Source organism: Bufo gargarizans, chromosome 2, assembly GCF_014858855.1.
Source record: "Bufo gargarizans isolate SCDJY-AF-19 chromosome 2, ASM1485885v1, whole genome shotgun sequence".
Lineage (NCBI taxonomy): Eukaryota > Metazoa > Chordata > Amphibia > Anura > Bufonidae > Bufo > Bufo gargarizans.
Window position 1 is genome coordinate 693,030,413 of NC_058081.1, and position 12,476 is coordinate 693,042,888.

Below are 12,476 nucleotides of genomic sequence, written 5' to 3' on the forward strand. Positions count from 1 at the left end.
TCGAGATTTCAAAGTTGGTAGCGATAACTCAGGTGCACCAACAGGATCAGCCCACCCAAGGTGCACCAAAAACCCTTATTGGCATAAAAAATAAGAAGCAGCATTTCTTGGGAGAAGAGGACTGGATTTTACAAGAAAGGCATGGGTATATTTCGGGGGACGTACCTGACATGGTGGAATGCCCACTTTGAAAACAGATTTTTGAAGACCCCCAGTGCCCTAGAAATTGGTAACAAACTAACCTCGGCTGAGAATTTTCCTCATACATGCGTTCTTTGCCTTCCTTGAACAGACTGATTGTTTGCTTTGTCTTCTTCAAGAGGTTTTCCATGAAGACCCTAAAATACTCATTTTCTCCAAGGATCTCCATCTTCCCCTCGTAGCGAGACATTATGGTGCGGAGGTGCTGGTAGGTGTCAGGCAGTAGGTCCAAGATATAAGGAGGGCTGTTTTTCAAGGCGAGCCTTTGGTTCTGGCACAACCGAACCACCTGCAAACAGAAGTGACAATGAATGAGTTGCTGCTTCGTAACCCCTTCCGGATCAGGCAAATCTTGGTAATTTTTTTTTTTGTATTTTCCTCCCAGCCTTCCAAGAGGCAAAATTTTAATTATTAAAAAAAAAAAAATTCAACACGATATAGCGATATCAGGACTCGTATTTGCAGGGCAAGTTGTATTTCTTCTTTTTGACTTTTTTTATACTGAGGTCCCATCCTCAGGATAGGTCATCAGTATCTGATCGGTGGGGGTCCGACACCCGGGGACCTACGCCAATAAGCTGTTTGAGTAGACGGTGAAAACACGGCTGTGTACGTCATAATGCGGCTGTGCTTATTATCACAGGTCAGTCCTATTCACTTGAGCTGCGCCTGGCCCATGTAACCGATGACTATAATGTCACCGGCCGAGGGAAAGGCTACTTTCACACTCGCGTTTGGTGCGGATCCGTCATGGATCTGCACAGATGGATCCGTTCAGATAATACAACCGTCTGCATCCGTTCAGAACTGATCCGTTTGTATTATCTGTAACATAGCCAAGACAGATCCGTCTTAAACACCATTGAGAGTCAATCGGGACGGATCTGTTTTCTATTGTGCCAGATTGTGTCAGTGAAAACGGATCCGTCCCCATTGACTTACATTGTGTGCCAGGACGGATCCGTTTGGCTCAGTTTCGTCAGACGCCTGCCACATCTCTCCGCCGCCATCCACCGTTGGAGGAAGGGAGCCAATAGCAAACCACGATGGAAACGAGCCTCCCCAATCGTCACGTGCCATGCTAGGACACCAGATGTATTCATCCACCTCTCACCTAGGGGAGAGGTCCCCCCCCCCCCCTTTTTAACAGAAGAAGAAACTACTCTACACATCCCATATCATCCTTTCCGTGAGCCTCCCCGACTTCTTACCCTCAGCCAAGACCTGGCTCGATGTTCGAGGCTCCGGCTGAGTCACAGTTTCCAGCGAGGCCACCTCTGAGGTTTCCTTTACTATACAGGATCTCACGGCCACACCGGGGTGACAGCTGCACACGCTCCCACGTGACCACATTAGACAGAAGAGCTCACACGTATATGAAAACAGCTGGAGCCCGAGGTCAGAGGCCGGCTGAGAGGTCGCCGCTCACAATATCGGAGCTCGTGAAGCGGATATCAGACAGGATATACAGTGTATATGGTGATGTAGTCTCTCGTATACCATCAGCTTGTATAGTTTCCCACTGTACAGCAAAACATATCAGATGATGGATCTGTTGTACTGTACTCAGCGAGTCTCGTACAAGAGATCCCCAATCAGATATGAACTGACTGAGTCATAAAACATAATACAGTCCGTTCAGTTCAGGGGAACCGGCAGACGTGTTTCCGGGGCCGATCATGTTCGTGCGAAAAAGCCCTTAGGACAGGGATCAGCAACCTCCAGCTGCCGTGAAACTACAACTCCCAGCAGGCACACTTACTTGGCTGTTCTTAAAAGCGAAAGAAGGATTCTGGGAGTTGTAGTTTCAGAACAGCTGGAGTGTCGGAGGTCGCTGATCCCTGCCTTAGGCTAAGTTCAAGTGGGCAAAATCTGTCACCGATTCAGAGGCGAAAAGAAGACGTTTTCTGCAGCGTAATTCGCGATCTGCAAAGTACAGATAAGGTCCGAGTTTTTTGCTGACCGCCTTGAATTCATTGGGTCCGTCATCAGCATTTTGCAGACGGGTACGGGACATGATTTGCATAACGGACAAACGGATCATCCGCGTGCTTTTGGCATCTGTTATGCAAAAAGATAGACTACGTCCACAAAACGCAGGCCATAGACCCATTGAATTCAAGGGGTCACCAGAAATGCGGATGCAACACGGAAGGTCTCCATATTCTGCAGATCCGCAATTTGTGGACCACAAAACCGCTACGACAGTGCGCATGAGTCCTAACCCACATTCAATACCGCAACCAACAGCTTCCCATTGACTTCTATATAAAAACTCAATGACAAGCACATCTTGTTGCTCCACCACGCGATTGGAAAAAACGCTTGTGAAAGTGACGTTACTGCCATGATGGAGATTTGGTGGCGTTCTGTATAGAAGTTAATGAGGAGGCAGAAAAAAAACCCCTCAAACTCTTCTAGAAGGCTTCTAAAAGTAATCTAACGCCCCACCAAATGACAAAACTGCCACCAAAAATTATACCGAGTGTTTTCCCTTTACAAAAAGTGCGAGTGCCGGATTTCTGCCGCAAATTCCTTTTTTGAATTTGCATCACATCGGAGACGTGTAAACGTACTTTCCTAGTGGTCACGTGCAAGGCGCATTTATCATGGCTTCTGACACCAAGGCACAGACTGCCCCATTCTCTATTGTCCTTCCAAAAGTATCCACAGGATGGGGCATAAATCTTGGACTACGGTGAAACCCAAAATTAGTCAGAGAATGGAAGAGTCCCCGAGTTCCCTGTCTGAATGGCATGGTACGGAGTACAGACCGCCGTTCCATTCATACCGGGGAGCAGGGGGTCCCCGAGTTTCCTGTCCGAATGACATGGTACGGACCGCCACTCCATTCATACCGGGGAGCAGGAGCCCCTCCACTCATACCAGGGAGTCCCTGAGTTCCCTGTCTGAATGACATGGTACGGACCACCACTCCATTAATACCAGGGAGCAGGAGCCCCTACACTCATACCAGGGGGTCCCCGAGTTCCCTGTCTGAATGGTGTGGTAGGGACCGCCGTTCCATTCATACCGGTGAGCTCAAACCCGCGTCACTACTGAGAGAAAGCTACAAAGGAAATAATCTAAGGGCAGGCAAGATGGACCAGGGCGTCACTTTCTTTCAAAAGGTGTGAAGAATGCACCAAAAACACAGATCACACCTCGGAGGTCCTGCACCCAAAAAGCAGAAGGTTACAAAAAAATAAAAAATTGTCACAAAGCAAACTCTGTATGTGCTGCCGTCAGAAATGTCTTAGTGCAGTCACTGCCAGGGACAGAGGACCGCACTGAACGTTATCATCTTCCGTCGTCAGTGAAAGCTCTAAAAATAAATTGAACGGTCACTTCCGGCAGGTCTCCCTGGTGAGCGCGCAGTGCAAGACAACCGAAAGAGCTCTGGACCCCGGTACAGTACTGCCCTACTGTCACACGTACAGAATATGACCACCATGACCAGGAAGGGCACAGACAGCTTGCTGGTCTCTTCTGTGCAGCTCCCAATAGTGGTCAGCACCCAGAGAGACAGCTATGGCGCACCTCCTGACCTCCCAATAGTGGTCAGCACCCAGAGAGACAGCTATGGCGCACCTCCTGACCTCCCAATAGTGGTCAGCACCCAGAGAGACAGCTATGGCGCACCTCCTGACCTCCCAATAGTGGTCAGCACCCAGAGAGACAGCTATGGCGCACCTCCTGACCTCCCAATAGTGGTCAGCACCAGAGAGACAGCTATGGCGCACCTCCTGACCTCCCAATAGTGGTCAGCACCAGAGAGGACAGCTATGGCGCACCTCCTGACCTCCCAATAGTGGTCAGCACCCAGAGAGACAGCTATGGCGCACCTCCTGACCTCCCAATAGTGGTCAGACCCAGAGAGACAGCTATGGCGCACCTCCTGACCTCCCAATAGTGGTCAGCACCCAGAGAGACAGCTATGGCGCACCTCCTGACCTCCCAATAGTGGTCAGCACCCAGAGAGACAGCTATGGCGCACCTCCTGACCTCCCAATAGTGGTCAGCACCCAGAGAGACAGCTATGGCGCACCTCCTGACCTCCCAATAGTGGTCAGCACCCAGAGAGACAGCTATGGCGCACCTCCTGACCTCCCAATAGTGGTCAGGACACAGAACAGCTAGGGTGCGGTCCCAGAGAGAGGAGATCAATGATGGATTGCTACTGGTTGCCCAAATGCAAGTGTACATGAGGCTAAAAAATCTCAGAAAATAAACTTAAGGGGTTGTCCCTTTACAACGTTTTGCTATCCACTGGAAGGGACAAGAATTTGGGATCATGGTGGACACGTATGTGCATTGCCGCTCCATTCAGCCCTATGGGGCTACCGGAGATAAGTGAGCACTTGTACTCTGCCATCTCCAGCAGTCCTATAGAGTTGAATGGAGCGGTGGACAAGAGTGCTTGAATGCCATTTGACTCAAATGGGGCAGAACATAGGCCCTCGTTCTCGTGATCACAAAGGAATGGAAACAATAAAGGAGGGACTTGTCCTTCTCCTTCCTGCTGGATCCTCATTCAGCGTTGGCTTTGAAACCTGCACGCGTTTCAAGGCCAATGCCCCCACTTAGAATAGGGAACCTGTGAGCAAAACCGCCGGGCACCCGCATTACACAGAGCTGTCAAATCCGCAGGTGTTAAGTCACGTGTGGACATCGACCTGCTTTGGTGGTGGTTCAGGTCGGAGTGTAACATACTTGTCCTGAAGGAGCCCGTCAGTATGCTGTGCTGCACATGGTCAAAGCAGCGTGAACCTGCTGACAAGCTCCCCCTCTGTGACATTTATGGCATATGGAGAGGATGCATCATAAATGTCCGATGGGTGCAGGTCCCACCCGATCTCATGAACAGAGCCCCGGGTGCACAGACAGCGCAGCCTCCGAACTCTGGATGCCCCATAGAAGTGACTGGAGAGGACACCGTGCGCACGTCTCGTCCTCAATTCTTGAGAGCAGCGAGCGCCTTTCTGAAATTTATGATATATTCTATCAATATACCATAAATGTCCAAATAGGACAAACCCACACCGGGGTCAGTAACCCCCAGCTGTTCTTAAAGAGGACCTTTCATGTTTTTTTTTATTAATTGCAATAAATAACTTTCCTTGCGGTGTTACCCCCACTGACGCTGCTACCCTGCTTTCTTCAAATATCGCTCGCTCCTGGAGTTCAGATACTATGGGGGAGATTTAATCATTTCCTGTGCGCCTGAAAGGGACGTTAAATGAAGCTCCGAGCTGTGACACGTTATACACTGCTCGTTTCCATGGTTACGACCACATTGCAATCCATTAGTAGTGGTCGTGCTTGTACACTATAGGAAAAAGCGCCAGCCTTTCTGGTGGCCGGGACCATGGGAGCGCACATAGGCCGTCACTTTTTTTCTTATAGAGTGCAAGCACGGCCACCGCTGATGGATTGCAAGGTGGTTGCAACCATGGAAACAAGCAGTATATAATGTGATGGAAAACTCAATCCAGCCAGCAAAGGAGGCAATATGAATAATAACAGTACATTAGTAAGTGCCTTGTATTAACCTTCTCTACATGATGAATGCCATTTGCTGAGGCGACACAACCCATTTAAGTTTAAAAGCATAGTATATGCTCTTCCACCCATCAAAATATATATATATATTTTTTTTTTTAGGTGATGGGTGCCACTCTATACAGTGTAGCAGAGCCCCCTCAGTTGCCTACGTAGTCCTGAAGGGACAGGGTCAGGTCCCACCCGAGACCTATCCGATGGCACGTCCTGCGGCACGGGGTGCGTGCCCCACGGTGACATTCACACCCCTTGAAGATACTGTCTACCACACAGCAAGACAAGGAACCACGGGGCGCACAAGACATCGGTTAGGAAGCCAACTTCTCTAGACGCTTGATTAGATCAGATGGCAGCACGATGCCCTTTCGGGGGCCACCAGGGGCTACTTTACAGATGCTAAAGATTGGGGCTGAAGCCCCTGCCGGCAGTGCCAATCATATCACGTACAGGCACGTGCATTGCGGTGAATGAAGACAATATGGCGGTCAAACATCTCGTGACCAAAAATAAGTTGTAATCACACTGTCGCCCCGGTGTACGGGAAATATTGCAGACCTGCCCAGACCCATTTTTGACACGATTTACCAAAATTAAGTTCAAAGAACCTTGTGTACACGATGAGTGCGCTGAAAAGAGGGAAGTCACAAGTGCTTGTTATTAGGAAGCGGACAGGAGCCACCGCTGACAGAAAAGGGAAGCATCGCTGTAGACTTCGCAGGGCGCAGCGTGTGACGAGAGCGAGCTCTACTTCCCTCTGCGGAGGTGTACATAGCAGCATGAGAAAAAATAAAAAACACACACTATATATATATATATATATATATATATATATATATATATATATATATATATATATATATATATATATATATATATATATATATATACACACAGACGTGGACAAAATTGTTGGTACCCTTTGGTCAATGAAAGAAAAAGTCACAATGGTCACAGAAATAACTTTAATCTGACAAAAGTAATAAATTAAAATTCTATAAATGTTAACCAATGAAAGTCAGACATTGTTTTTTCAACCATGCTTCAACAGAATTATGTAAAAAAATAAACTCATGAAACAGGCATGGACAAAAATGATGGTACCCCTAACTTAATATTTTGTTGCGCAACCTTTTGAGGCAATCACTGCAATCAAACGCTTCCTGTAACTGTCAATGAGACATCTGCACCTCTCAGCAGGTATTTTGGCCCACTCCTCATGAGCAAACTGCTCCAGTTGTGTCCGGTTTGAAGGGTGCCTTTTCCAGACTGCATGTTTCAGCTCCTTCCAAAGATGCTCAATAGGATTGAGGTCAGGGCTCATAGAAGGCCACTTTAGAATAGTCCAATTTTTTCCTCTTAGCCATTCTTGGGTGTTTTTAGCGGTGTGTTTTGGGTCATTGTCCTGTTGCAAGACCCATGACCTGCGACTGAGACCAAGCTTTCTGACACTGGCTAGTACATTTCTCTCTAGAATTCCTTGATAGTCTTGAGATTTCATTGTACCCTGCACAGATTCAAGACACCCTGTGCCAGACGCAGCAAAGCAGCCCCAGAACATAACAGAGCCTCCTCCATGTTTCACAGTAGGGACAGTGTTCTTTTCTTGATATGCTTCATTTTTTCGTCTGTGAACATACAGCTGATGTGCCTTGGCAAAAACTTCGATTTTTGTCTCATCTGTCCACAGGACATTCTCCCAGAAGCTTTGTGGCTTGTCAACATGTAGTTTGGCATATTCCAGTCTTGCTTTTTTATGATTCGTTTTCAACAATGGTGTCCTCCTTGGTCGTCTCCCATGTAGTCCACTTTGGCTCAAACAACGACGGATGGTGCGATCTGACACTGATGTTCCTTGAGCATGAAGTTCACCTTGAATCTCTTTAGAAGTCTTTCTAGGCTCTTGTTACCATTCGGATTATCCGTCTCTTAGATTTGTCATCAATTTTCCTCCTGCGGCCACGTCCAGGGAGGTTGGCTACAGTCCCATGGATCTTAAACTTATGAATAATATGTGCAACTGTACTCACAGGAACATCTAGTTGCTTGGAGATGGTCTTATAGCCTTTACCTTTAACATGCTTGTCTATAATTTTCTTTCTGATCTCTTGAGACAGCTCTTTCCTTTGCTTCCTCTGGTCCATGTCGAGTGTGGTACACACCATATCACCAAACAACACAGTGATTACCTGGAGCCATATATATAGGCCCAATGGCTGATTACAAGGTTGTAGACACCTGTGATGCTAATTAGTGGACACACCTTGAATTAACATGTCCCTTTGGTCACATTATGTTCTGTGTTTTCTAGGGGTACCATCATTTTTGTCCATGCCTGTTTCATGAGTTTATTTTTTTACATAATTCTGTTGAAGCATGGTTGAAAAACAATGTCTGACTTTCATTGGTTAACATTTATAGAATTTTAATTTATTATTACTTTTGTCAGATTAAAGTTATTTCTGTGACCATTGTGACTTTTTCTTTCATTGACCAAAGGGTACCAACAATTTTGTCCACGTCTGTCTGTGTGTGTGTATATATATATATATATATATATATATATATATATATATATATATATATATATATATATATCTCTTTTTAAGCTAGGGGGCATAGTGCACCCATAAAAACCTCGGAGCCCCCCCATCCAGCTCAGCACACGCCCATTGACTTCAACAGATCCACAGTCAGCATTTTGCGGACAGGTATAGGACATGTTCTTTCTGCGGCACAGACATACGGGATCATCTGTGCGCCGTAGGCATCCATTCCCGTTCTGCAAAAAGATAAACCGTGTCCCATACTTGACTGCAAATTGCCGACCGTGGACCAGTTGAAGTCACTTTTTTTTAAAGCCACGGCTCGGCCTGTCCCAGCCGCTCTCTATCCAGCGGCACTCTGAGCATGCACGCGACAGTGTTGCATCTACTTTTTTTTTTGCAATGCGGATACAAAACGGTTGCGTGCATGAGGTCTCAGGAAGCCATTTTTGCTGTGGGCAGAACGAGCCGCGGCTCATCTCGACTGGCGGCGTAATCCACTCTGCTCAGGTAGATCCTGCCACAGAACCACCCCATGGGCTCACGCCACCCACATGACGCATTGCCTCCAAGGCCACGGAAAATCTGCAGCGTAATACAGGACCGGCAAAGTTATGAACCCCAAATCAATGCAAACCTTATGGCCGTTGCCATCCTTCGCCTAGGTAACCTACACCCTGTTCACACCTGCCACGGAGGATACGATGCAGATTGTCATATCCGATTGCGCATCGCTACTCTCTCCAGTACAATGATGGACCCTATTATAATCAATCAGCGCCACTAGTGTCCAGCTTTTCTGCACTTATGACTGAAGAGAAAAGCGCAGATGTGAACAGCACCTAAGGATGGTTTACAGATCTGATAACAGGAAAATGGGTCAAAATGACACTTCTGACAAATAGTGCAGAAGTGCTCAGTGGAAGGATGAACAGACAGACATGTAACCAGAAAACGCACTATTAGAACGATCAGGGCTCCATCATGGTAACCGCACAGTGTACACAGGCCTCTATGGGGGATCCGTCCACACAGAAGCGGAAAACACCCACCTTATCCATCAGCTTCCAGCATTTCTCCACCGTCTTCCGGTCCACTGCCCCGGGCTGAGCAGCTGGGTGATGGTGATGCGGCTGGAAGGCGTCTTTCACCAGGCCAATGAGCCCTCCGCCTTTCCGCATATTCGTCGCCATGGTAAAGGAGCAGAAGGGAGGTTATTGCTACCGGAGAGCACCGCGGCTCCCGGTGTACGCCGGGCAGGGAGGGGAGAAGAGTCTCCCGGGGCCGAGCACAGAGGCGCCGCCGCCGTCACTTCCGCCTCTCATGTGAAGGGAGCTCACTCAGGCATCGCGAATAGAATGAGTTTACAGAGGAAACCCCGCCCACCCCGCGGCCGACGCAACCGAGCAACGTGATTGGACGACTGAGTCACAAACGCCGCATGCGCAGTTAAGTCTACGGTAAAACTTTCAGCGGCCATAGTGGATGTGGGCAACTGGTGTCACTGGGAGGGTAGTTAGGGTTTGCGCCCCCTGTTGGCAAAGAATTGTTGGTGGTGGGCATGTGCAGTACTGAGATGGACTCCAGAGCTTTAGGCTAAACGCACACAATCAGGATTGCATGCGAAAATTCCGAACCGTAGTAGGTCATGTACATTGTATTCTATGAGATTTTGAAATTCTCATGCACACGATGCAGAATTTTTCCGGACGGATTTTGACCTACGGTGTCGATTTTAAAATCCGCAGCATGGCAATTTATTTTATTTTTCCTGACCGGATTTTCTCCATTCACTTTAATGGGGACAGTAAAATCCGTACCAATTAATGCGGATTGGCCGCACAGATTTCCCAGTGAACACCTGCGGATTTCAGTGCGGACTGTCCGCATATAAGTCCTGAACGTGTGCGTTTACCCCTAGCAGAGGTTCACATGTAGTAGTTTGGGTGTGGATTACGCCGCCGCGCCAAAAATCTGCATCAAAAACGCACGCAGAACTTCCGCTTTGTTTTCAATGGGCAATCCGCGTTACAGAGCTTTTTATTTCTGCTTGCGGTTTTAAAAACTGCACCGTGGGATAAAGAAGTTTTCGACCCCTGTCCGTTCCTGATGCGGACATCCAGAATTTCTATTGAAAACGGACAGGAATGAAAATCGGGTAAAAAAAAAAAAAAAAAGTGTCCGGAAAAACCACAGCTCTAAAATAGCGCATGACATAGGCTAGTTTCACACTAGCGGCAGGGGACTCCGTCAGGCGGTTTCAGCGGGTGAATAGCCTGTCGGATCCGTCCTGCCGCTGGTTCACGTGTGCCCCTAGACTGCCGCTCCGTCCCCATTGACTATAATAGGGGAGGAGTTCCGGCTGCAGCACGGCAGCGCACGCAGAGAGGCAGCCGGACTAAAAGTACTGCATGCACCCACCGGAACAGCCTGCCGGAGTCCCCTGCCGCTAGTGTGAAAGTACCCTTACATTTAAGTCAATGGAGTAACAGTGGCGTGTGACCGGCGACACTGAATCCATCAGGTCTGCATTATCTGATGCGACACCATTGAAATCATTAGATGCGATGTCGCATGACACATATCGCCTGGGGCTACATCACGACTTTCCCAGATTCAACTTCTGTATTGTAAGCTGTGTAGGTGAATGGGGCGGTGTTGCGTACGGCTATCTGCCGCGGGGACCTGACAGTCTCAAAAAGTCCAAAAAGTGTTGGTTCGACTGTCGGGTCAGGATCACAATGCGACCACATCCACTTACGATGCTTATGATCCAGACAGTTCTACTTCTACGCTGCCAAATTCTCCTTAGGCCTCATGCGCACGACCGTATGTATTTTGCGGTCTGCAAAAAAACGGATCCGCAAAAAATATGGATGACATCCGTGTGCATTCCGTATTTTTTGGAACATAACAGCTGGCCCCTAATAGAACAGTCCTATCCTTGTCCGTAATGCGGACAATAAGGCCTAATGCACACGACCATTAGGAATTCCCTTTGCGGATTTGGACACGTTTTCACAGCAAAATCCATCACAAATCCGCAGCATAAATTGTTACGCAAAAATCCATTCCAGGGGGCAGTTTATGCTGTCAGTTATTTTTTTTCACAGCATGTGGATGAGAACAATGCAGATTTAGGCATATAGACTTTAACCCCTTCACGACATCCGCCATACATGTAGCGGAGTGAGCGCCATAGCCGCTGGGTGCCTGCTAATGTCTGCGATCGGCGGTAATGCCGACTTCAGATGCGGTGATTAAATGTGACCATGGCGTCTGAGAGGACTAAAACCAAGAAGTGCGCACTTCTGAGGCAGGAACGCTTTCCTCCGGTGGAGATCGGGGAAAGAGTTCTATGCTGGTGGCAGCACTGAATTGTAATATTGCAATTTCGGTATAGAATAATAGAGCAAATTCCATTATTGTATACAAATTGCAGTCTGATGATTACAAGTTGCGGTCCACTTGGGCACATACATTATTTTTTTTTAAATATCAAAAATTCAAATCATCCCCTTTCTTCAAAATCCATAATCTTTTTTTTTTTCTTCTCCTTTAGGGCTTGTTTACACGACCGTGTGAAGCCCGTGCCCATATTGCGGACCGCATTGGTGGATCCGCAATACACGGGTCCCGTTCCGTGGCCATGCCGCATCACGGATGCGGACCCATTTATTTCAGTGGGTCCGCAAATCCGGAGATGCGGAACGGGACCATGGAACGGAACACTACGGAAGCCCTACGGAGTGCTTTCTGAGGTTCCGTTCCGTGCTTCCGCACCGCAAAAAGATACAGTTTGCTCTATCTTTTTGCAGAACGGAGGGATCGCGGACCCATTCAAGTGAATAGGGCCGCGATCCCTATGCGGCTGCCACACGGCAGGTGCCCGTGCTTAGCGGACCGCTATTTGCGGTCCAGAGCACGGGCTTCACACGGTCGTGTGAACAAGCCCTTATTTTAACATATAAACCATACAAAATATTACCACTCAGAGGGTAAATAAATAATCATATACAATCGTTCAAAAACTTGCGAATTTGTTAAAACATTTTAGAATTCCCTTAATATGATAGACTGTTACCCCCTTTCATATACCCAATCCCCATCCCATGCCTCCCATGATACCCAGGTTTCCTCATCCCTCAACCTGCTACCATGCCCCTCCAT

At 47.8% G+C, this 12,476-nt stretch overlaps 1 protein-coding gene across 1 annotated transcript in view; it reads right to left on the reverse strand.

The window, feature by feature from the left end:
- The window catches only part of CBL (Cbl proto-oncogene), a 55,696-nt gene extending 46,028 nt beyond the window's left edge, over nt 1–9,668 (reverse strand). Inside the window, exons 1-2 of the mRNA XM_044282351.1 lie at nt 9,359–9,668; nt 243–490 (exon numbers count right to left, since the gene is read on the reverse strand). Coding sequence (XP_044138286.1) covers nt 243–490; nt 9,359–9,499 — 389 coding nt within the window. The 5' untranslated portion in view covers nt 9,500–9,668. The remainder of the gene's footprint in view (nt 1–242; nt 491–9,358) is intronic.
- Nucleotides 9,669–12,476: the final 2,808 nt, after the last annotated feature.